At 46.3% G+C, this 24,409-nt stretch overlaps 1 protein-coding gene across 30 annotated transcripts in view; it reads left to right on the top strand.

Moving 5' to 3' along the window:
* MTMR3 (myotubularin related protein 3) overlaps positions 1 to 24,409 on the top strand; it is a 203,298-nt gene that overhangs the window by 70,283 nt on the left and 108,606 nt on the right. For all 30 annotated transcript variants that reach the window (XR_010592866.1, XM_065568426.1, XM_005278810.4 and 27 more), the window contains 2 exons: positions 15,894 to 15,974; positions 20,351 to 20,440. Coding sequence is in view for 29 of the 30 variants with exons in the window: in XM_065568426.1 (XP_065424498.1) it covers positions 15,972 to 15,974; positions 20,351 to 20,440 (93 nt within the window). In the remaining variant the exon portion in view is untranslated. The remainder of the gene's footprint in view (positions 1 to 15,893; positions 15,975 to 20,350; positions 20,441 to 24,409) is intronic.

Below are 24,409 nucleotides of genomic sequence, written 5' to 3'. Positions count from 1 at the left end.
GAGGCCTCATCTGGAATACTATGTCCAGTTTTGGGCCCCACACTACAAGAAGGATGTGGAAAAATTGGAAAGAGTCCAGCGGAGGGCAACAAAAATGATTAGGGGTCTGGAGCACATGACTTATGAGGAGAGGCTGAGAGAACTGGGATTGTTTAGTCTCCAGAAGAGAAGAATGAGGGGGGATTTGATAGCAGCCTTCAACTACCTGAATGGGGGTTCCAAAGAGGATGGATCTCGGCTGTTCTCAGTGGTGGCAGATGACAGAACAAGGAGCAATGGTCTCAAGTTGCAGTGGGGGAGGTCCAGGTTGGATATTAGGAAACACTATTTCACTAGGAGGGTGGTGAAACACTAGAATGCGTTACCTAGGGAGGTGGTGGAGTCTCCTTCCTTGGAGGTTTTTAAGGCCTGGCTTGACAAAGCCCTGGCTGGGATGATTTAGTTGGGAATTGGTCCTGCATTGAACAGGGGGTTGGACTAGATGACCTCTTGAGGTCCCTTCCAACCCTGATATTCTATGATTCTATGATTCTATATGTATAGTCAGGATGTTTTCCAATGTGCATTACTTTGCATTTATCAACACTGAATTTCATCTGCCATTTTGTTGCCCAGTCACCCAGTTTTGAGAGATCCTTTTGTAGCTCTTCGCAGTGTGCTTGGGGCTTAACTATCTTGAGTAGTTTTGTATCATCTGCAAATTTTGTCACCTCCTTGTTTACCCCCTTTTCCAGATCATTTATGAATATGTTGAATAGGACTGGTCCCAGTGTAGACCCCTGGGGGACACCCCTATTTGCCTCTCTCCATTTTGAAAACCGACACATTTATTCCTACACTTCGTTTCTTATCCTTTAACCAGTTATCAACGCATAAGAGGACCTTCCCTGTTCTCCCAAGACAGCTTACCTTGCTTAAGAGCCTTTGGTGAGGGACCATGTCAAAGGCTTTCTGAAAATCTAAGTACACTATATTCACTGGATTCCCCTTGTCTACATGCTTGTTGATCCCCTCAAAGAATTCTTTGTATGTTCATCTATGTGTCTGACAGTTTTGTTCTTCAACCAGTTTGCCCGGGACTGAAGTCAGGCTTACCGGCCTGTAATTGCCGGGATCACCTCTGGAGCTCTGTTTAAAAATTGGTGTCACATTAGCTATCCTCCAGTCATTTAGTACAGAAGCTGATTTAAATGATAGTTTACAGACTATACAGTTAGTAGTCCTGCAATTTCACATCTGAGTTCCTTCAGAACTCTTGGGTGAATACCATCTAGTCCTGGTGACTTATTACTGTTTAGTTTATCAGTTTGTTCCAAAACCTTCTCTAATGACATCTCTATCTGGGAAAGTTCCTCAGAATTGTCACCTAAAAAGAATAGAGACCAATGGAAATAATTCATTTAGTTTCTCTGCAATGGCCTTATCATCCTTGAGTGCTCCTTTAGCATCTTGATTGTCCAGTAGCCCCACTGGTTGTTTAGCAGACTTCCTGCTTCTGATGTACTTAAACATTTTTTTGCTATTACTTTTTGAGTCTTTGGCTAGCTGTTCTTCAAATTATTTTTTGGCCTTCCTAATTATATTTTAACACTTCATTTGTCAGGGTTTATGCTTCTTTCTATTTTCCTCACTAGGATTTAACTTCCACTTTTTAAAGAATGCCTTTTTGCCTCTCACTGCTTCTTTTACTTTTTTATTTAGCCACCGTGGCACTTTTTTGATTCTCTTACTATGTTTTTTAATTGGGGTATACATTTAAGTTGAGCTCTGTTATGGTGTCTTTAAAAAATTTCCAGGCAGCTTGCAGGGATTTCACTTTTTGCACTGTAACTTTTAATTTCTGTTTAACCAACTTCCTCATTTTTGTGTAGTTCCCCGTTCTGAAATTAAATGCTATAGTGTTGGGCTGCTGTGGTGTTTTCACTTCCACAGGGATGTTAAATTTAATTATATTATGGTCACTATTACCAAGCTGTCCAGTTATATTCACCTCTTGGACCTGATCCTGCGCTCCACTTAGGACTAAATCAAGAATTGTCTGTCCTCTTGTGGGTTCCAGGACTAGCTGCTCCAAGAAGCAGTCATTTAAGGTGTCAAGAAACTTTATCTCTGCATCCTGTCCTGAGGTGACATGTATCCAGTCAATATGGAGATAGTTGAAATCTCCCATTATTATTGAGTTTTTATTTTAATAGCCTGTCTAATCTCCCTGAGTATTTCATAGTCACAATCACCATCCTGGTCAGGTGGTCGGTAATATATCCCTACTGCTATATTCTTATTATTAGAGTATGGAATTACTATCCATGGAGATTCTGTGGTAGAGTTTGGTTCATTTAAGATTTTTACTTCATTTGATTCTATGCTTTCTTTCACATATAATGCCACTCCCCCACCAGCACGACCTGTTCTGTCCTTCCAGTATATTTTGTACCCTGGTATTACTGTGTCCCATTGATTATCCTCATTCCACCAAGTTTCTGTGATGCCTATTTTATCAATATCCTCATTTAATATGAGGCTCTCTAGTTCAGCCATCTTATTATTTAGACTTCTAGCATTTATATATAAGCACTTTAAAAACATGTCACTTTTCAGCTGTCTGCCATTACATTGTGTAATTGAATTTTATTATTTGACTATTTTTCATCAGTTTCTACCTGTATTTTATCATCTTCCATCCTCTCCTCCCTACTAGGACATAGAGGATCTCCATTAATAGATCCTCCCTTAAGGGATGTCTCTGTCCGAACCACATGCTCATCTGCACTTGGGGGGGAGATAGATCCTTCAAGGATTGAACTCATTGGCCTGCTAAACCCAGGGTTGTGAGTTCAATCCTTGAAGGAGCCATTTAGGGATCTGGGGCAAAAATCTGTCTGGGGATTGGTTTGTCTTTGAGCAGGGGGTTGAACTAGATGACCTCCTGAGGTCCCTTCTAACCCTGATATTTTGAAAAAACCTCATTAGCTTTCCTCCAGCCCTTAGTTTAAAAACTGCTTCACAACCTTTTTAATTTTAAGTACCAGCAACTGGGTGGATTTGATTTAAATCAAATTGATTTAAATCATGATTTAAATCAAATTGATTTAAATCATGATTTAAATCACTAGTAAGGAAGACTCAATTTAATCATGGTTTTCTACATAAAAGTGCTTTCTTGTTGGTTGTTATACCCTTAATACATATTCTTCTTCAAGTGATTTGTCATGTGTATTCCACAGTAGGTGTGCATGCTCGCCACGTGCACCGGTGCCGGAAGTTTTTCCCCCTAGCAGTATCCTTAGGGTGGCTCCCCCCCCCCCCACAGTTCCTTCTGGCCGCCAGTGAAGGTGCGTCGGAACTGCTCTGCTCCAGCTTCGCTGTAGGTCGTGCCCAGAACTGTTCATTCGTTTAGTACCTGTAGTTAGTTAGCTGTTTAGTTAGTCAGTGAGCCCTGGCCGGGGCATGCCTCAAGCCCCGGGATTTTAAGTTGTGCGGTTCTTGTCGGCATTCTATGCCAAGTAGCGACCCGCATACAGACTATTTGCGCTGTTTGGGAGAGACCCACATCAGCGAAAGGTGAAAATTTGCAAATCATTTAGGCACTGGACCAAAATGGAAGGAGACATTAGGCTCTGGGCCAGTCTGATGGAATTGGTGCTGACTCCTGACCCCGATCCCGGCATGCTGCCCCGAGCCGGTACTGGGTACCGCGGTGCCTTCGACCCTGGAAAAATCATGGAGCATGTCCTCAAGGAGTCATTTCTGAAGCACTTAAAGGAGAGGAAAGTGATCAGAAACAGTCAGCATGGATTCACCAAGGGCAAGTCATGACTGACTAACCTAATTGCCTTCTATGAGGAGATAACAGGGTCTGTGGATGAGGGGAAAGCAGTGGATGTGTTATTCCTTGACTTTAGCAAAGCTTTTGATACGGTCTCCCACAGTATTCTTGCCGGCAAGTTAAAGAAGTATGGGCTGGATGAATGGACTATAAGGTGGATTGAAAGCTGGAGAGGAGATATATATACACACATACAGAGAGCATCTTAATTGGCCTCTCACAGTTGGTAAGACAATTCCCACCTGTTCATGCTCTCTGTATGTGTGTGTATATGTATCTCCTCAATATATGTTCCATTCTATATGCATCCGAAGAAGTGGGCTGTAGCCTATGAAAGCTTATGCTCTAATAAATTTGTTAGTCTCTAAGGTGCCACAAGTACTCCTGTTCTTTTTGCAAACCAGGGATGACGCCGGGTTCGGCAGGGCCGTCCTCCGTCCTGGGAACTTGTGAACTCCTACCCACCTCCAACAGATACAGCTTGGAATCACCTTCGAGTGATTGCTCATGTGTATTCCACAGAAGAGGAAAAAACAGTTACCTTTTCCATAACTCTGTGCTCATCAAGATGCATTACTCATGTCTATTCCACATCCCACCCTTCTTCCCCTCTGTCGGAGTTGTCTGGCAAGAAGGAACTGAGGGTGAGGGGAGCACGCAGCTCCCCTTATACAGTGCCAGGCAGGCACCACTCCAGGGGTCGCGGGGGCGCTCCCCCCCCCCCCCCATGGGTACTGCTAGGGGAAAAACTTCCAGCACTGGTGCACGTGGCAAGCACGCACACCTACTGTGGAATACACATGAGCAACACATCTCGAAGAACACCAGTTATGGAAAAGGTAACTGTTTTTTTTTTTTCACAACTCAGAGATAGATGTAGGTTTCATTTTTAGAAGGTATACACTATACATTTTTAAATAGTGATTTATTTTTAAAACTTTTCAGATTAGTTTTACAGCTATATCAGAAAATGAATGATTGGTTATTTCAAAGGTAATTGAAGCAGATATGTCATTGGGAGGTGAACTAGCTCCAATTCAACAGGTTAATCATTAATATTTGGAGGATTTTCTTGCCATGTTGTATTAGGAAGAGAACATCACCAGACAGACATTTAAATTTGTTAAATATTCTGGATTTTTTTCTTCAACAGCAAACGTAATATTTTAAGAAAACAAGCATATGTCCCTCACTTCTCACATTTATCTCCAGATTTCTTCTTGTCCAGATGTATTCCGCCCCCAACAATCTTCTATTCATTGAACTTCTTTAAACTTTGCACTTTTAGAGAGAGGTAAGGGATTGACTCTATGTGCACAAATTTGCAGAGGAACAATAGAGTGTTATTTCTCACCTCTCTCTATATTTATGTATTTAAAAATTATTTTTGCTGTTAACAAGCATGTTACCTCTGGAGACATAAATCCACAGTTTGAGAACTGCAAAACTAAGCATCTCTGATGGTATCTTCTAGACTGAGCACTGAGTCCCATTGGGTAGATAGAAAGATTAACCTAAATAATCTATACAGAAGCCTCTGGAACCCTATTAGATGGTGTCCCTAATCCATGAACTATTGGAACTCATTTACAAAACCTTTCTTAAACATTACATGAATATATTGTCTCATACTATAGAATTAGAATTTATAATCCTTATTCCATGATGAGATATCTTTGAGCCATAATGTAGTTTAATAAAACTATCTTTAGATAGGTTTTTTCCCTCAAAAAGCATTTTATCAAAAAAAAAAATCAGATTTAAATTTAAAAAATCTGTTTTATTTATTTATTTTTTTAAAAAATCATTGATTTTTATTCACCCTGGCCAGCAATCTGGTTCAATTTTGGTTTAGGTGGAGCCCATCCTTCCTGTATAGGAGGGGTGGCCAACCTGTGGCTCCAGAGCCACATGTGGCTCTTCAGAAGTTAATATGCGGCTCCTTGTATAGGCACAGATTCTGGGGCTGGAGCTACAGGCGCCAACTTTCCAGTGTGCCAAGGAGTGCTCACTGCTCAACCCCTGGCTCTGCCACAGGCCCTGCCCCCACTCCACCCCTTCCCGCCCCTGAGCCTGCCGTGCCCTTGCTGCCCCCCTCCCCACCGCAGCCTCCTGCATGCCTCGAAACAGATGATCAGGAGGTGTGGGGAGGAAGGGGGTGGCGCTGATTGGCGGGGCTGCTGGTGGGTGGGAGGAACTGGGAGCGGGGGGAGGAGGGAGCTAATGTGGGGGCTGCTAATGTATATTACTGTGGCCCTTTGGCAATGTACATTGGTAAATTCTGGCTTCTTCTCAGGCTCAGGTTGGCCACCTCTGCTGTATAGGCTCCCCCTTTCCCAAAAGTTTCCCCAGTTCCTAATAAATCTAAATCCCTCCTCTCTATACCATTGTCTTCAGTCTCTTACCTAGCAGCCTAAATTTGGCCTCCAGACCCACTCTCCTATCCTTCCCTATGTCATTGGCACCTACATGTACCACGACCACTGGCTCCTCTACAGCACTACACATAAGTCTATCTAGATGTCTTAAGAGATCCGCATTTTTTGCACCAGGCAGGCAAATTACCATGTGGTTCTCCCGGTCATTGCAAATCTATATTTCTAATGATTGAATTGCCCATTACTAATACTTGTTTCTTCCTAATAACTGGAGTTCCCTCCCCCGGAGAGGTATCCTCAATGCAAGAGGATACCACAACATCACCTGGAAGGAGGGTCCCAACTATGGGATCGTTTCCCTGCTCCAGTTGGATGTTCTCTTTCCCTGAGACTTTCATCCTCCTCAACAGCACAGAGGGTCTCAGACCGGGGGTGGGACTGTTCTACTGTGTCCCCGAAAGTCTCATCTATGTACCTCTCTGTGTCTCTTAGCTCCTCCAGTTCAGCCACTCTCATCTCCAAAGCCCGTACACTGCCTCTGAGGGCCAGGATCTCCTTGCACTGAAGGCACACATGCGCCACCTGCCGATAGGGCAGGTAATCATACATACTGCATTGGGTGCAATAAACTGGATAGCCTCCACTCTGTTGCTGGACTTCTGCCTGCATTCTCTTTTTACTCCTCAAGCTTGTTCCTTTGTTGTTGTTTTTATCAGAGGGTGTTTTTGTCTTTAAGTTTAAAGAAGTTTAAGGAATGTTAAGTGTATCTAGCCCCCCTCGCACTCTCCCCGTAAACTCTCTCGCAAAACTCCCCTGTAAGCCGCTCCTGTTCACTAGCTCCTCTGGTCACTTAAGAGGGGGCCTTTTAAAGCACTGGTCTTCCTGAGTAGCCTCACCCCTGGTTAAGGGTTGATGGGTGCTAAAGGGCTTAGGGATCAAATCCTCATCAAGAAGCTCTCAGCCTTGACTAGCAGACCGCTAGGCTCAGCACACACAGTCAGCACACGTCCCCCAAACAAACAGATCACACGGTATATTTCAGTCAAGCAGCAAGCACATCACAAACACAAACACACACTACAGACAACAAACTTACCCCAAGGGTCACGTAATCGCTTGTCCTTCACCTGGAGAACTCCCTCACCAAAGTCCCCTGTTAGCTGCTCCTGTTCGCTAGCTCAAGTCATGATCTGCCCCCAAACTCCAAAGGACTGGTTCCTTTGTCGTCTTAGCTGGAAGAGCAAGACAGAGAGATGGACATAAATAGACTGGGGTAGTTTTGCCTCTCACTTTTATAGTCCTGTCCCCCTTTGAAGTGGGTTCTTCTGAGGATTACCCCTCAAAGCACAGCTTATTCAAACAGTAAAGAAGGCTATGTGGAGTCTGGGGTGAAGGTGCCCCCATGCTCTTTCTTCTCCCCTGTGTATGTTGAAATGCAGATTTGCTCTTGCAGTCTCAGAGACCCTGTTTACTACTTTTAGGTAAATTGAAATAAACATTCCTTTGTATAAGATAGACCTACTTAACCAATCCTGCCTAATCAGAGCTGCATGGGTTTGTACATGTACTACCAGCTTCATACAGGGAGGATTCATAACTTAACATATAATGTTGCTACATACATTTCACCATGAAATTATTGATCAGTAAGTTATTAGTTTTTTGATGATACCACACAAGGCATATTTTGTACAAAGATCAGTATAAAAGTGTGTGTGGTGTGAATACAGGGTTCATTCAGTCACAGACAGTAACTCCTCACTTAACATCGGCCCGGTTAACGTTGTTTCGTTGTTACATTGCTGATCAATTAGAGAACATGCTCGTTTAAAGTTACGCAATGCTCCCTTATAACGTTGTTTGGCAGCCGCCTGCTTTGTCCACTGCTTGCAGAAAGAGCAGCCCATTGGAGCTAGCTGGTGGGGGCTTGGAACCAGGTGGGCCGGCAGCCCCCCTATCAGCTACCCTAAGTTCCCTGTGTGGCAGCTGCCCAGCAGGCTATGAATTGCCAGGCAGTTCAACTTTCCCTCCCTGCTCTGCCGTGTGTTGCTCCTGCCCTCTGCCCTGGAGCTGCTCCTGGGAGCCTCCTACTTGCTGTGTGTGTGTGTGGGGAAAGGGGTGCTAATGCTCCTTTAACCCACCTCCACAGAGCCGGGGGGGGGGGGGGGGGGGAAGAATGGGAACGCTACACTGCTTCGGCAGTTTTCCCACCAAACAATCCCTTCCGCCCCTCTTCTAGCACCCGTGTCTGGGTACTGGATTATGCCAAAGACGTTGGGATTCAAAGTCTGTACTTCCTGCCCTCGCTCGTTTTCCATCAGTGACGAGCACCAATGCTGTTTGAACTGTTTGGGGAAAGCCCACACAGGGTCTAGGTGCAGTATCTGCCTGTCCTTCCTTGTGCATGGGTCCGGAATTGGATCCTGGCCAGGGAACCCCCCTGCACATCGACCTGAACAATCTAAGAGAACTCCCCCTACCATGGAGCTTTGGTCCAGCTCCTTTTGTACCAGTGGTATGTACCCCACGCTGGAGCCTAGCCATGAAAGCATGCGCATAAGCATGGCAGTAAATCTCCAAATCCAAGAAGGATGCTGCACCCTCTATAAGCTCTGACCACGGAGGAGTAACACATTCCATGACAAGAAGTATCCTCCAGTCCCGGACCTGTGTATCCCTCCTGCTTCTGCTCTGCCTGCATCCTGTGAATCATCGGTCCTGAGAAAGATCCTGTTACCAGTCCCTGTTATACAGCTATAACGACTAACTATGACGAATAAGTAACGAACTATTTACAACTATTTAACAGTGAAGACTGAAGTGGACACTGCCAAAAGTGCTTGCAATGTAAGAGCGACAGTTGTTCCAGCTAGCCGTCACTGGTAGTAAGAAGGAACTGAGGAGGTGGGGGGTTGGCAGGGCCCTATATTGGGCGCCAGGAAGGCGCGACTCCAGGGGGCGCTCAGGCCAACCCTACAGACGCTGCTAAGGGAAAAATCTTCCAGCTGGTATGCACATACTGTTTGCCCTGAAAAGAGTGAGGTCTCTGTGTGTTCTGGTGCACTAATCTGCTTGGAGGGCCCCACCTTCTGCGTTAGGTCTACCACTTGCTGGCCGTACCCCTTTAATGCATGCTGTTCTGATGGCTCCATTGGTACCGCTATTTGTGCAGGACTCCAGTTCCTCTGAGTCTGAGGATTTGGATGTTCGACATGGTCTGCAGCTTCCATTCCAGAATACGACTACCAGAGGGTTATGGCAGCACCATGGCAGTTCCCTGTTTTACTGCAGCCAAGGAGCCACTGCTATCTGGCTCCTTGCAAGCAGATGGACTCCAGGCTGCACAGCCTAAAGGACTCCAAATCTGTGTTGAAGTCCTCAGAGCTTTATACACTGGCATCACAAAGAAACGTTATAAGCCTCAACCGGCCTCTTGATTCCTCTCGTCACCTGCCCGGCAGCACTCTCACAGGAAGAGGAGTAGGGGCTTTAGGAGAATACCTCCTCCCCAGTCTTCGTCCATATCTATGCCTGCACCCCCAGATGCTCTGGTGGGTCCAAGATGGGACGCCTGGGGCTGACGTACGAGGACAGAACTTGGATCCACACGTCCCCAGTATTTGCGGATTGTTTATCCCATTTCTATCAGGGGTGGGCCCATATTACAACAGACCGTTGGAGGCTAAGCAAGATAGCAGTGTGATTATCCTTCAATTCAGTTCCCCCCTGCCCTGTCCCTCTTCAGTCCCCATTCTCATGAGCAACTTCTAGCCCAAGAGATGCTCCTAAGGTTGGGAGCTCTGGAAGAGATTCCACCAGTGTTAAGGGGCCGAGGGGTTATACTCCCGATATTTCCTAATCCCAAAAACCAACGGTGGTCTCAGACTGATTCTGGATCTGAGAAATCTCAACAGATACACTAAGAAGCTAACGTTCCGCATTGTCTCCTTGGCTTCCATCATGCCCTGCCTGGGTCCAGGGGACTGGTACACTGCCTTTGATTTGAAGGATGCTTACTTCCATATCTTGATTATTCAGGGACACAGACGGTTCCTTAGGTTCATTGTGAACCATGTGCACTACCAATATGCAGTTCTCCCATTCGGCCTGTCAGCAGCCCCTCGAGTGTTCACAAAGTGCATGGTGGTCATCGCAGCCTTCCTGACGAGACAGGCGATTCAGGACTACCTTTACCTTGACAACTGGCAGCTCAGAGGTTAGACCAAGATCCAAGTGGAGTCTGATATAAAGTTAATCCAGTCAACATTCCAGGACTTAGGTCTGCTGATAAATGTGCAAAAGTCTACCCTCTCCCCGGTTCAAATGATAGAGTTTATCGGGGCGATCCTCGTCTCTGTCCAAGCCAGAGCCTTCCTCCCAGAAGCGTGGTTCCAAGCAATAGTGATGCTTATAGAGCGCCTCAGAGATCACAACAGTGAGGAATTGCTTGACGCTCCTGGGCCACATGGCCTCATGCATCTGTGTGGTGCAGCATGTGAGACTTAGACGCCAGCCACACCTGGAGAGATCGTAGTCGGTGTACTCACCAAATCGACACTATTTAGACACAGTTATCACAGTTCTGCCATCGGTGATTTCCTCCCTCAACTGGTGGCTAGACCCAGTGACGGTGCACATGGGAGTCCCATTCTCAAGACCCCAACCATCAGTGTCTCTCATTACAGACTCTTCAGCGATGGGCTGGTGTGCTCACTTGGGTTCCCTCAGAACTCATGGCTCTGGAAGAGCTCTCGCTGCACATCAACATCAGGGATCTCAGGGCGGTTCACTTGGCTTGCCAGGCATTCCAGCCCCATGTGGCAGGTAAGAACGTGTCAGCTCTTACAGACAACATGATGACGATGTTTTATATCAACAGGGAGGGAGAAATGCGCTCCTATCACCTGTGCCAGGAAGCACTTTGCTTGTGGGACTTTGGCATAGCCCACTCGATCCACCTCAAGGCTTCCAATCTGCTGGTTTTGCAAAGTGAGCTAGTGGATCACCTTAGCAGATCCTTCTCCAACCACCACAAGTGGTCCATTCGTCCAGATATCGTGAACACCATTTTCCAGAGGTGGGGGACTCCCCAGATAGATCAGTTTGCAACAAAAGCACAACAGGAAGTGTTTCCAGTTCAGCATCCTCCTGGGTCACAGCCCCGGATCTCTTGCAGACGCCTTCCTCCTCCCTTGGATGGGTCATGTCTTCTACGTGTTTCCTCCCATTCTTCTTGTATGCAAGATCTTGCTGAGGCTCAGAAGGGACAAAGCGTGAGTCATCCTGGTAGCCCCTGCTTGGCCCCACCATTGGTTCGCCACATTTCTAGACCTCTCAGTGGAGATGCCAATCCTACCTCTGTGTCCACACCTGATCTCTCAGGACCACCTCTGTCTGCATCACTTGAACCTCCAGTCCCTTCATCTGACAGCCTGGAAGCTCCATGGCTGAACCCCGCAGAGCTAGCATGCTTGGGGCAGGTCCACGAGGTCCTACTAGAGAGCAGGAAGCCGTCCACTAGAGCGACTTGTCTGGCAAAGTGGAAGAGATTCTCAATCTGGTCTATGCAGAAGGGTCTCTCCCCTACACAATCATTAATACCATTCTTTCTGGACTACTTGCTACACCTGAAGCAACGAGGTCTAACTGTGTCATCTGTTAGAGTCCATTTGGTCGCAATCTCAGTTTTTCACCCATGGGTGAATGGCCATTCCGTGTTTTCAAACAACATCTGTGGTTGGTTTCTTAAGGGCCTTGAGAGATTGTACTCCCATGTATGTCAAACAGTCCCTCCCTGGGATCTCAAAACTGACAGGACCCCCATCTGAGCCACTGGCAACATGCTCTCTGCTCTACCTGTCCTGGAAGGTGACCTTCCTAGTGTCCATTACTTCTGCCAGAAGAGTATCTGAGATCCGGGTCCATGGTATTTTTCAAGTACAAGGTCCAATTGTGTCCTCATCCAGCTTTCCTTCCAAACATGGTTTCAGAGTTCCATAGTAACCAGGGTATCTTCCTGCTGGTCTTTTGTCCGAAACCACATACTAATAGGGAAGAGCACAGGCTCCACTTGATAGACGTCAGACATGCAGTGGCCTTCTACATAGAAAGGACTAAGCCATTTCAGAAAACCACTCAACTATTTGTAGCTGTTGCAGACAGGATGAAAGGTCTTTCCATCTGAGCCCAGAGAATTTCATCATGGATCGCATCCTGCATCTGTACGTGCTATGACCGGGAAAAGGTTCCTGCCCTAACAGCACATTCCACAAGGACCCAAGCATCTATGGCAGCATTTGTAGCACAAGTTCCTATCCAGGACATTTGTAAAGTGGCAATATGGTCATCAGTTCACACTTTCACATCTCATTACACCATCACCCAACAGGCTAGAGATGATGCTGGATTTGGCTGAGCACTGTTGCAGTCAGCATGTCGATAAACTTTGAACCTTACCAATCAATGATACCATTCTTCAACCAGCACGACACGCCCTCTGGCATGCCCGGGCCACATTCGCCCCCACCCCGAAGGGGGCTAAGGAAAGGTACCAAGTCTCCATCAAAAGGTCCCATTTTTTATTTTCACACCCTCCAGCTAACTCCCTGGTGATCCAAGCAGCCATACCCATGCTCCACCCTGACAGACAGGGAGGGCAAGAGACTAGACCTTATAGGTCGAAAGGTTTTCTCTTCAGCTGGACTACAGTTCTGGATCTCTAATTAAATTGGCACTAATGGCCAAGTATGACTTTATAAACTATGGATGGCAGAGTTTGCAGATTAATTATCTTGGCAGGATCATTTATAACAGTGGCAACAGTTCCGCAAATGCGTGGAATGGCTGCAGATACCACAGGCTCAGATCCCTTCAGCAACAGTTCAAAACCACTCTTTGCTCAGCTTCCCCATAGACTCAAAATCCGTCTGTCCCCCACTCCAGCTCATCTTCCACAGTGTACCTCCCCCCCCGCCATCTCAGAACCCCTTCATACCTGTTGAGGGTCCTGGAGAAGCAGAATCTGAGACCGTAGAAAGAGATCATATTTGCAGGCAACAGAGGACTCTATATTCTTGTCTTTGAGAAGCTAATCTGAGTTAGCCCCTCAGGTGCCTAGTCCCACCAGTCTGCGCCTGCTCTGTCAGTGCCTGTAGCCCATATGCGCTACCCTAGGACTCAAGTGAAGTTGAAGCAGCTAAAGCTACATCAAGAGTTCCACAGTGGTAGCAGATGGTACTGCACCCTGCAGTGCACAAAACAACACTATAGACACAACAGTTGCTTTTTAAAAAATCTGTTTTTGAACCAGTCAGTGTCTCTTTAAAAATATTAATTCAACTAGGGACAGAGCTCTTCTTGACCTGCTGCTCACAAATAGGGAAGAATTAGTAGGGGAAGCAAAAGTTCCCCTTGCAAAAGGATGGAAACCTGGGAGGCAGTGACCATGAGATGGTTGAGTTCAGGATCCTGACACAAGGAAGAAAGGAGAGCAGCAGAATACGGACCCTGGACTTCAGAAAAGCAGACTTTGACTCCCTCATGGAACTGATGGGCAGGATCCCCTGGGAGAATAACATGAGGGGGAAAGGAATCCAGGAGAGCTGGCTGTGTTTTAAAGAATCCTTATTGAGGTTGCAGGAACAAACCATCCCAATGTATAGAAAGAATAGTAAATATGGCAGGCCACCAGCTTGGATACAGAGGGACCTAGACAAATTGGAGGATTGGGCCAAAATAAATATGATGAGGTTCAACAAGGACAAGTGCAGAGTCCTGCACTTAGGATGGAAGAATCCCATGCACTGCTACAGAGTAGGGACCGAGTGGCTAGGCAGCAGTTTTGCAGAAAAGGACCTAGGGGTTACAGTGGACGAGAAGCTGGATATGAGTCAACAGTGTGTCCTTGTTGCCAACAAGGCTAATGGCATTTTGGTCTGTATAAGTCGGAGCATTGCCAGCAGATCGAGGGATGTGATCATTCCCCTCTATTTGGCGTTGGAGGCCTCATCTGGAGTACTGTGTCCAGTTTTGGGCCCCACACTACATGAAGGATGTGGGAAAAATTGGAAAGAGTCCTGCGGAGGGCAACAAAAATGATTAGGGGTCTGGAGCACATGACTTATGAGGAGAGGCTGAGGGAACTGGGATTATTTAGTCTGCAGAAGAGAAGAATGAGGGGTAATTATTAGATGAAAGAACAAGGAGTAATGTTCTCAAGTTGCAGTGTGGGAGGTTTAGGTTGGATATTAGGAAAAACTTTTTCACTAGGAGGGTGGTGAAGCACCTAGGGAGATGATGGAATCTCCTTCCTTAGAGGTTTTTACGGTCAGGCTTGACAAAGCCCTGGCTGGGATGATTTAGTTGGGGATTGGACCTGCTTTGAGCAGCGGATTGGACTAGATGACCTCCTGAGGTCCCTTCCAGGCTGAGATTGATGGTGGGGTGGAGATTGTTGAAATTCTGGTGGAATTCCTCAAGGGCCTCCTTCCTTTGGCTCCAGATGATGAAGATGTCATCAAGATAGCGCAAATAGAGTATGGGCGTTAGGGGACGAGAGCTGAGGAAGCATTGTTCTAAGTCAGCCATAAAAATGTTGGCATATTGTGGGGCCATGCAGGTACCCATAGCAGTCCTGCTGATTGTGTAGATTACATTGGCCTCATTAGTACTACAAAAGCGATTTCCATCCCTTCTTGTCAACTGTTGAGAATAGCCCACTTCCACCTTAATTGAATTGGCACGTTAGCACTGACCCCCCACTTGGTACGGCAACTCCCATCTTTTCATATACTGTGTATTTATACCTCCCTACTGTATTTTCCACTCCATGCATGTGATGAAGTGGGTTTTAGCCCACAAAAGCTTATGCACAAATACATTTGTTAGTCTCTGAGGTACCACAAGGGCTCCTCGCTGTTTTTACTGATATTAATGGGACTATTTAGGTGCAACAGAGGTAGTAGGTCTGGGTTTGCCTTTGTCTCTGGGCATTTTTGCATACTGAAATGTGTTTTGCTTTTGAAATACATGCATCCACTGCTGTTTGGTGGTGTTGTCCCCCTATCCCCCCATAAATATTCTGTACAATATACAGTGTGCAATTAGTGATATTGCAATATCATTGTGTCTGTGCGCTGGTGAATTCAGTATGGCTTCCTTCATCAACCACAGTGCTGAAACTTCCAAATATAAATGGAAGGGCAAATGAGCTTCAACACTGTTGAACACTGAACATAATTTCAATGTATTTTACTTGTATCCTTTTTTGTGATGTGGGTAGGAAAATCCATAATATATTTGTATAAAAAAATAAGAAATAGATGGGAAGAGTCTGCATCTACAAATGACTCACGAATGTTCTCAGGGCAGCCTGGAAAGCCATATGTTTAATTTAAATGAGACAAACAGATTAGTATAATTGTTACATTCAACTATTATTCTCCTGGCAGTCTGTTCACTGGTGATTATTGAGAATGCATTAAAGCAGTCAGGCATATTTCATAATGGTGTGTGCTTGTAAGGCAAGTTAGTTTGTATTGACTTCATCTGTTCATTGATGTATAATTGGGGTTTTCTTCTAACTAGAGTCTTGGTCTTTAAAATTAACTTGCATTTAAAATAATTTATTTGCCACCAGAAGATAAAATGAATTTGTCTTCACATTTACACTTTGCCATTTTGTTTTCCAGCTTTTACTATTACGGAAAGAAGAGCCTCAAAGTGTTGTGAGCAAAGACGAGGATTTCTCCTCCTAGCCTGGGTCTGTCATGGTAAGCACATGGGTTTTGTCAGGACTGACCAAAACAAAGCAGGCTGCAGCACAAGAAGGATGAGAGAGTTGGTACTGTGTGATAATAAGAGATACTATTCTCAATACCTGACATACATGTCACTCCAGGCTTCCGGTTGAACTGAAAAGATAGTTTTCATTGCCTTTTTATTTATCTTTGAGCAATTTGTGTTTTAATTTTGTGATGATCATCATCATTATTCCATGTGTACCATCTGCCAGCAGTCTGGCATATAAACCAAGGCAGTATTCTTCCATCCAAATTCAGATTAATTAGCCATGTACTGTTCATGGCATTTAAGTCAGATTTATTGCAAGGCTGTTTGAAATTAATTTGCTAGGACAATTTTATTGATACACTGTGTAGAGCAAGACTGTTTAAATTGTGCAGGAAAGGTGCAGATTTGTGTAGTATAAGGACTGAGTTAATTTCTGTAAGGCGGTCGTGGTTCTCTCCCCGCCTATCAGGGAGGGAGACCAAGCCCCCTTGCTGTAATGCTCCTAGAGCGACTCCGTTCAGGGAGAATTAGCCAGCAGTTACTAGGCCCTAGCCTTCAGTCCAGGCTGGGTATCAGTTGGGTCTAGTGGCCCCGACACTCAGCCAGAGCGGGGCTGCCCACATATAATGGGCCTGGCCCGCAGTCGAGCCGGGTGGTGGCAAGTCTATAGCCCAGAGCCCTCACTCAGGGTGGGGCAGCAGTCAGGTAAGGGGGCTCTGGCCTGCTGTCAGGCAAAGCAGCACAACAGTCTCAGGGGAGATTAGCTCTCCGATGGGAGAGCCAGCTAAACCGTCGGCGTCCTAGCTCAGGTGGGCATCAGACCAATGCAAGTACGGTGGCAGGGGGTAGGGGGACTCAGGCCCACCCACTCCACTGCGTCCCAGCCCAGGGCCCCAACAGTAGCAGAGTGGTCCGTCAGTGGGGAATCCAGACGCAACATAGAATCATAGAAGATTAGGGTTGAAAGAGACCTCAGGAGGTCATCTAGTCCAATTCCCTGCTCAAAGCAGGGCCAACCCCAAATAAATCATCCCAGCCAGGGCTTTGTCAAGCCAGGCCTTAAAAACCTCTAAGGATGGAGATTCCACCACCTCCCTAGGTAACCCATTCCAGTGCTTCACCATCCTCCTAGTGAAATAGTGTTTCCTAATATCCAACCTAGACCTCCCCCACTGCAACTAGAGACCATTGCTGCTTCTTCTTTCATTTACCAGCACTGAGAACAGCCTAGCTCCATCCTCTTTGGAACCCCCCTTCAGGTAGTTGAAGGCTGCTATCAAATCCCGACTCACTCTTCTCTTCTGCAGATTAAATAAGCCCAGTTCCCTCAGTCTCTCCTCGTAACTCATGTGCCCCAGCCCCCTAATAATTTTCATTGCCCTCTGCTGGACTCTCCAATTTGTCCACATCCCTTCGGTAGTGGGAGTATTGGTATACTCCATATGTGGCCTCACCAGTGCCAAAAGAGGGGAATAATCACTTCCCTTGATCTGGTGGCAATGCTCCTATTAATACAGCCCAATATGCCGTTGGCATTCTTGGCAACAAGGGCACAATGCTGATTCGTACCCAGCTTCTCGTCCACTGTAATCCCCAGGTCCTTTTCTGCAGAACTGCTGCTTAGCCAGTCGGTCCACAGCCTGTAGCGGTGCATTGGAGTCTTCCTTCCTAAATGTAGGACTCTGCACTTGTCCTTGTTGAACCTCATCAGATTTCTTTTGGCCCAATCCTCCAATTTGTCTAGGTCATTCTGGACCCTATCCCTATGCTCCAGCTTATCTATCTCTCCCCCTAGCTTAGTGTCATCTGCAAAATGGCTGAGGGTGCAATTAATCCCATCATCCAGATCATTGATAAAGATGTTGAACAAAACCGACCCCAGGTCTAACCCCTGAGGCACTCCGCTTAATACCGGCTGCCAACTAGACATGGAGCCATTGATCACTACCCGTTGAGCCTGATGATCTAGCCAGCTTTCTATCCACCTTATAGTCCATTCATCCAGTCCACACTTTTTTAACTTGCTGGCAAGAATACTGTGGGAGACCATATCAAAAGCTTTGCTAAAGTCAAGATATATCACATCCACTGCTTTCCCCATATCCACAGAGCCAGAAATCTCATCATAGAAGGCAATCAGGTTGGTCAGGCATCAGTTGCCTTTGGTGAATCCATGTTGACTGTTCCTGATCACCTTCCTTTCCTCGAAGTGCTTCAAAATGGATTCCTTGAGGACCTGCTCCATGATTTTGCTGGGGACTGAAGTGAGGCTGACTGGTCTGTAGTTCCCCGGATCCTCCTCCTTCCCTTTTTAAAATATAGGCACTATATTTGCCTTTCTCCAATTGTCTGGGACCTCCCCTGATCGCCATGAATTTTCATATACAATGGCCAATGGCTCTGCAGTCACATCAGCCAACTCCTTCAGCACCCTTGGATGCATTTGATCTGGACCCATGGACTTGTGCACATCCAGCTTTTCTAAATAGTCCTTAACCTGTTCTTTGACCATTGAGGGCTGCTCACCTCCTCCCCATACTGTGTTGCCCAGTGCAGCAGTCTGGAGCTAAGTACTTCAGCTTTTTCCACATCATGTGCCTCCCCCATTCAGCAAGGTTCCCACACTTTCCCTCACCTTCTTGTTGCTAACATACCTGTAGAAACCCTTCTTGTTACCCTTCACATTCCTTGCTAGCTGCAACTCCAATTGTGCCTTGGTCTTCCTGATTACACCCCTGCATGCCTGAGCAATATTTTCATACTCCTCCCTAGTGATCTGTCCAAATTTCCGTTTCTTGTAAGCTTCCTTTTTGAGTTTAAGCTCACCAAAGATTTCACTAAAAAGCAACAGAGTCCTGTGGCACCGTAAAGACTAACAGATGTATTGGAGCATAAGCTTTCGTGGTTGAATACCCACTTCGTCAGATGCATGTAATGGAAATTTCCAGAGGCAGGTATAAATATGCAGGCAAGAATCAGTCTGGAGATAACGATTTCACTGTTAAGCCAAGGTGGTCGCCTGCCATATTTCCTATTCTTTCTGCACTTCGGATTGGTATGTTCCTGCGCCCTCAATAAGGCTTCTTTAAAATACAGCTGGCTCTCCTGGACTCTTTGCCCCCTCATATTAGCTTCCCAGGGGATCCTGCCCATCAGTTCCCTAAAGGAGTCAAAGTCTGCTTTTCTGAAGTCCAGGGTCTGTATTTTGCTACTCTCCTTTCTTCCTTTTGTGAGGATCCTGAACTCAACCATCTCATGGTCACTGCTGCCTAGGTTGCCACCCACTTCTACTTCCCCTACCAATTCTTTCCTGTTTGTAAGCAGCAGGTCAAGAGGAGCAAGGTCCCTAATTGGTTGCTCCAGCACTTGTACCAGGAAGTTGTCCCCATCACTCTCCAAAAACTTCCTGGACTGTCTGTGCATTGCTGTATTGCTCTCCCAGCAGATGTCAGGGTGATTGAAGTCTCCCATTAGTATCAGGGCCTGTGATCTGGAAACTTCAGTTGTCTGAAGAAAACCTCATCTACCTCATACTTCTGATCTGGTGGTCTATAGCACACGCCCACCATGACATCACCCTTGTTGCTCTCACCCCTAAACCCAAAGACTCTTAACAGGCTTTTCTCAGTGCTGGCTGGCTTGCAGTCAGTAACCCAGCCGAACCCTATTCGGCTTCCCTGGGCTCCTTCCTACACTCCCAGTTCGAGGGTACCTGGGTTCCAGGGTTGTCGTTGATCTCACTGGAGTAAATGACGAGTGGCAGCCCAACAGCTCCCCGGTGTCTGGCAGCTCTGGCAGTCCCTCCAGATCTCTGGCACTGTAGCAGCCTTTATCAGGTCCACGCTCCAGGGCGTGTCTGCTGGGGGGGAAGAGACGTCCTGCTCCTCTGGCAGCTCTGCCCCAACTGAGCTAGAGGGCCGGCCTTTTATAGTTCCGGTTCCTGTCCCACCCCTCTGCGTCCAGCGGGGTGGCCACTGATATCCCGGTTCTGCACACCAGGGAGTGGTCCTGGTTCTCTCCCCACCTGTCAGGGAGGGAGACCAAGCCCCCTTGCTACAATTTCTTTAAAATTGCATTTAAAATTGAAAGGGAAATACTTTGCTTCATGTTTTTGTGTTTAACAAAGGAAAGAGGTCCCAAATCTGTGTTTTACATTGCAAAGTTGTGGGCCACTAGTAATGTAAAATTGCAACTATGATGTCACTTCTGTGGGTCACTGGTAGCTGAATTCTCGTAATAGTTCATCGTGTCTAAATCTTTCATTGGTCACTGGGAACTCTTCATGCCTTCTGTCAATGGAGAGGTCTGCTGTGAATGGGTAACAGTGTTGAAATTAACTGTAGAGTTTTGTTTCTAGGATGAAGAGACTCAGCACAGCCTTGAATGCATCCAGGCTAATCAGATCTTTCCCAGGAAGCAGCTGATCCGAGAGGATGAGAATCTTCAGGTAGTCACTGGACCACTCTTTGCCTTTACTGCACTGAAAGATGTGCAGATCTGTTATTGCTCAGTCTAATCAAGATTACACAGTAGAGCAGCTGAGCTGTTTGAGTTGGCCTCTGGCATAAAAGTTGCATCCAAAGTTCCATACAGTGATAGGGAAGATGATAGTTTAAGAAAATAAATCTTTTCTTTTGAAGCATATAACTGTGCCAGACAGAGAGATCATGCCTTGTGGTGTCCAAAGGGTTTCCTTAGAGGGCACGTCTTCACTACCCACCGGATTGGCAGGTAGCAATCGATCTATTGGGGATCAACTTATCGCGTCTAGTGAAGACGTGATAAAATCGATCCCTGATCGCTCTGCCATCGACTCCGGAAATCCACCACGGCAAGAGGCGGCAGCGGAGTTGACGGCGGCGCGGCAGCGGTCGACTTTCCCGCGTCCTCACAGCCAGGTAAGTGACCTAAAATACTCAACTTCAGCTACGCTATTCACGTAGCTGAAGTTGCGTATCTTAGGTCGACCCCCCCCGCTGTAGTGTAGACCTAGCCAGAGTTTCTGAAAATTATAGTCAGTGCTCACTAAGCTTACACAGGGACTTTTCAATCACTTAGAAATTTTAATTTCTTCTCTTCCACCCAAATCTAGTAAAGGGTTTATTTCTTAATAGGAGCTGTTTATGTGAAATGCTGGAATTATTTCTTTATCCATTTTTGTTATTAGTAAGACAAAAAGTCTTACAATGCATAAAGTGTATTTTTATAACTCCAAAGTGTTGTAAGGAGTTTTCATTACGTGGCTTTTAAACTGATTTAGTTAAGCTGGTGGCAAGCCCCATGTAGACACTCTTAGGCTACGTCTTCACTACCCGCCTGAATCGGCAGGTAGAAATCGATCTCTCGGGGATCGAATTATCACATCTCGTTGGGACGTGACAATCGATCCCTGAATCGACGCTTGTACTCCACCAGTGCAGGTAGGAGTAAGCGCCGTCGACGGGGGAGCCGCGGAGGTCGATTTGCCGCCGTCCTCACAGCGGGGTAAGTCAGCTCGGATACGTCGAATTCAGCTATGCTATTCGCGTAGCTGAATTTGCATATCTTAAATCGACCCCCCCGCATAGTGAAGACGTAGCCTTATTTTGGTTTAAGAGTGTTTTATTTCAGTTTAACTTAAACCTATTCCTAATATCTTTACTCTAAACTGATACAAACCAGGTTTGTATCAGTTTAAAAGTGTTCACACAGCCTTTTGCCGTGGCTTAACTAAATAGATTTTAAATTCATAGAGTAAATAATAATAATATAATATATGGAGATATACCTATCTCATAGAGCTGGAAGGGACCCTGAAAGGTCATTGAGTCCACCCCCCCTGCCTTCACTAGCAGGACCAAGTACTGATTTTTGCCCCAGATCCCTGAGTGCCCCCCTCAAGGATTGAACTCACAACTCTGGGTTTAGCAGGCCAATGCTCAAACCACTGAGCTATCCCTGCCCCCCCCCCCCCCCCCCCGATTCACAGATTCCAGGGCCAGAAGAGACCATTGTTATCATCTAGTCTGACCGCCTGAATAACAAAGGCCATAGAACTTCCCCAAATTAATTCCTAGAGCAGATCTTTTGGGAAAACATCTGAACTGCATTTAAAAATTATTAGTAATGGAGAATCCACCAGGACCCTTGGTAATTTGTTCCAGTGGTTAATTACGCTCACTGTTAACATTTTTTTTTGCCTTATTTTTAGTCTGAATTTGTCTAGCTTCAACTTCCAGTCATTAGATTGTGTTATACTTTTCTCTGCTCGATTGAAAAGCCCATTATTAAATATTTGTTACTTGTACTTGTAGACTGTAATCAAGTCACCCCTTAACTTTCTCTTTGTTAAGCTAAATTGATTGAGCTCCTTGAGTCTATCACTATAAGGCATGTTTTCTAATCCTTTAATCATTCTTGTGACTCTTCTCTGAACCTGCTGCAATTTATCAAAATTCTTCTTGAATTGTGTTTACCAGAACTGGACACAGTATTCTGTCAGTGCCAAATATAGAGGTAAAATAACCTCCCTACTCCTACTTGAGATTTCCCTGTTTATGCATCTAAGGATTGTATTAGCTCTTTTGGCCACAGCGTCGCACTGGGACTCATGTTCAGCTGATTATCCACCACAACCCCCAAAATCACACCTTTAGTTAAATCCGTGCAACTTTGTTTTTTGTTATAAACCCATAAGTATAATCTTCACCAAGGCTAGGTAAAAGGAGCAAGAGCACATGATTTTACAAGTTTACAGTGGAAAAAAAGGCAAATGCTTAATTTTTAAAATGAAAGTTTAGAATTTGAAGAATCTCAAGAAGTCCTGAAACCACAGGATTTGTATTTTTTTTTTTTTACTTCCAATTTTCTGCTGTGCTTGATAATAAGTCCGGTTCTTCTTCGAGTTCTGTCCCTGTGGGTGCTCCATTCCAGGTGACGGTGCGTCCCGGTGCCGTTGACCGGAGCTCTTCGGTAGCAGTGCCTGGTCGGGATGCACATGCTCAGCTGCTGTCTCGTGGCGGCGTTAGGGTCTGCCTGAGCGTGCGCATCTTGCACTCCCCCTTAGTTGCTTCTCAACCGTCCTCAGCTGAAGATGGGACTCAGGGCAGTGCTGAACCTCTTCCCTGGTCACTGAAGGAAATAAGTAAAAAGATATAGAAATAGATAGAAATATTCCAGTTCTCTCCCTTCCTTTAGAATAGTTTGTTAGTTTAAAAAAACCCAACCAAACAAAAAAAAACAACCCTTTTTCTCCCACTTTTGTCTCCCGTTGAGACTCTCCCCCCAGGCAATAATAGTTCAATGATTCCAGAGTCCCCAGGCTTTAAGAAATGCCACTCCTGCAAGGAGCCTATGCCGCAGTCTGACGGACACGCGAAACGCCTCGGCGACACACACTTCCCCGCTAATTGTCACCATTGTACCAGCCTGAAAACCAGGGCTCGTCATAACAGGGACTTGCGACTAAAAATGCTCCTGATGGAGAAATCTCTGCAACCGCCTATGGAGACAGGCACAAGTTAAACCCTCTCGCTCATGCTGCCCTGCTAGGTCTGAACCGATAGGGAGCGCGGCTTCACCCTCTCAAGCGAAAAGGCAGGAAGCCGCAAGGTCTCTGCACAGAGACTTTCAAAAGGGTAAAGGGGTCTCCTGCGAGATCTTTACTCCCGGTGTTGACAGCGCCAAAAGCAGGCACCTCCGACCACCGCAGCACCTCAAAAGCAGGGACCCGACTTCCTGCAGTAGGAAGTTCTTGGCACCGGTCCCATCGGCACCGAAGATAGACCTGGACCGGCAGTGCATTCTACCCTGGTGCTGACAAGAACGTCGGCACCGAGCCTGCCCATCATCCCCGCAGCAGACGCGGACCCCCTGCAGGATGCCTATAAACGGCCCGCAGCACCCGTGAAAGCTAAACAAAAGTCACTGCGAGCTTCCGCTCACACTTCGTGCCCCGCAGGACCACAGCCCATGGAGTAGCAACAATTTTTGCATCAAGTTGATATCTCCGTGGCCCCTGTGCCTGACTCTCCACTCCTTGACACACGACACTCACTGTTTGAACAGCCGCTCTTGCCACCTGACCTCGCTACCTTCACTGACAGCGAGAACAACATGCAGCAGCAGGCAGAGTTCTCTCCCCGCCTGATTCTCCTCCTCCACCGGAGCCATATATATCTCAAGGCATGGCACCTCACAAGAACCAGCCTCAGTTTCCCTACTTTGTCCCCCCATGGGCGGGAGCTCACTTTTCTTACACTATGCCTTGGCCTCAGTGGTACCCTTGGTCGGCTCCTGCTGCCACTCCTTGTGGCCCTTCCACCAGACCGCAAGCCCGTTCTGCACGTCTGTCTCTAGCTCCATCTACATCTAGAGCTCCTGAACCCCCTCCTGAGCAGGTGAGCTATGAACCTTTCCCTGATTCACTGACTCCATC

Source organism: Chrysemys picta, chromosome 15 (assembly GCF_011386835.1).
Source record: "Chrysemys picta bellii isolate R12L10 chromosome 15, ASM1138683v2, whole genome shotgun sequence".
NCBI lineage: Eukaryota > Metazoa > Chordata > Testudines > Emydidae > Chrysemys > Chrysemys picta.
The sequence above is the reverse complement of the archived record's forward strand: the minus strand, read 5'-3'. Positions and strand labels throughout refer to the sequence as shown.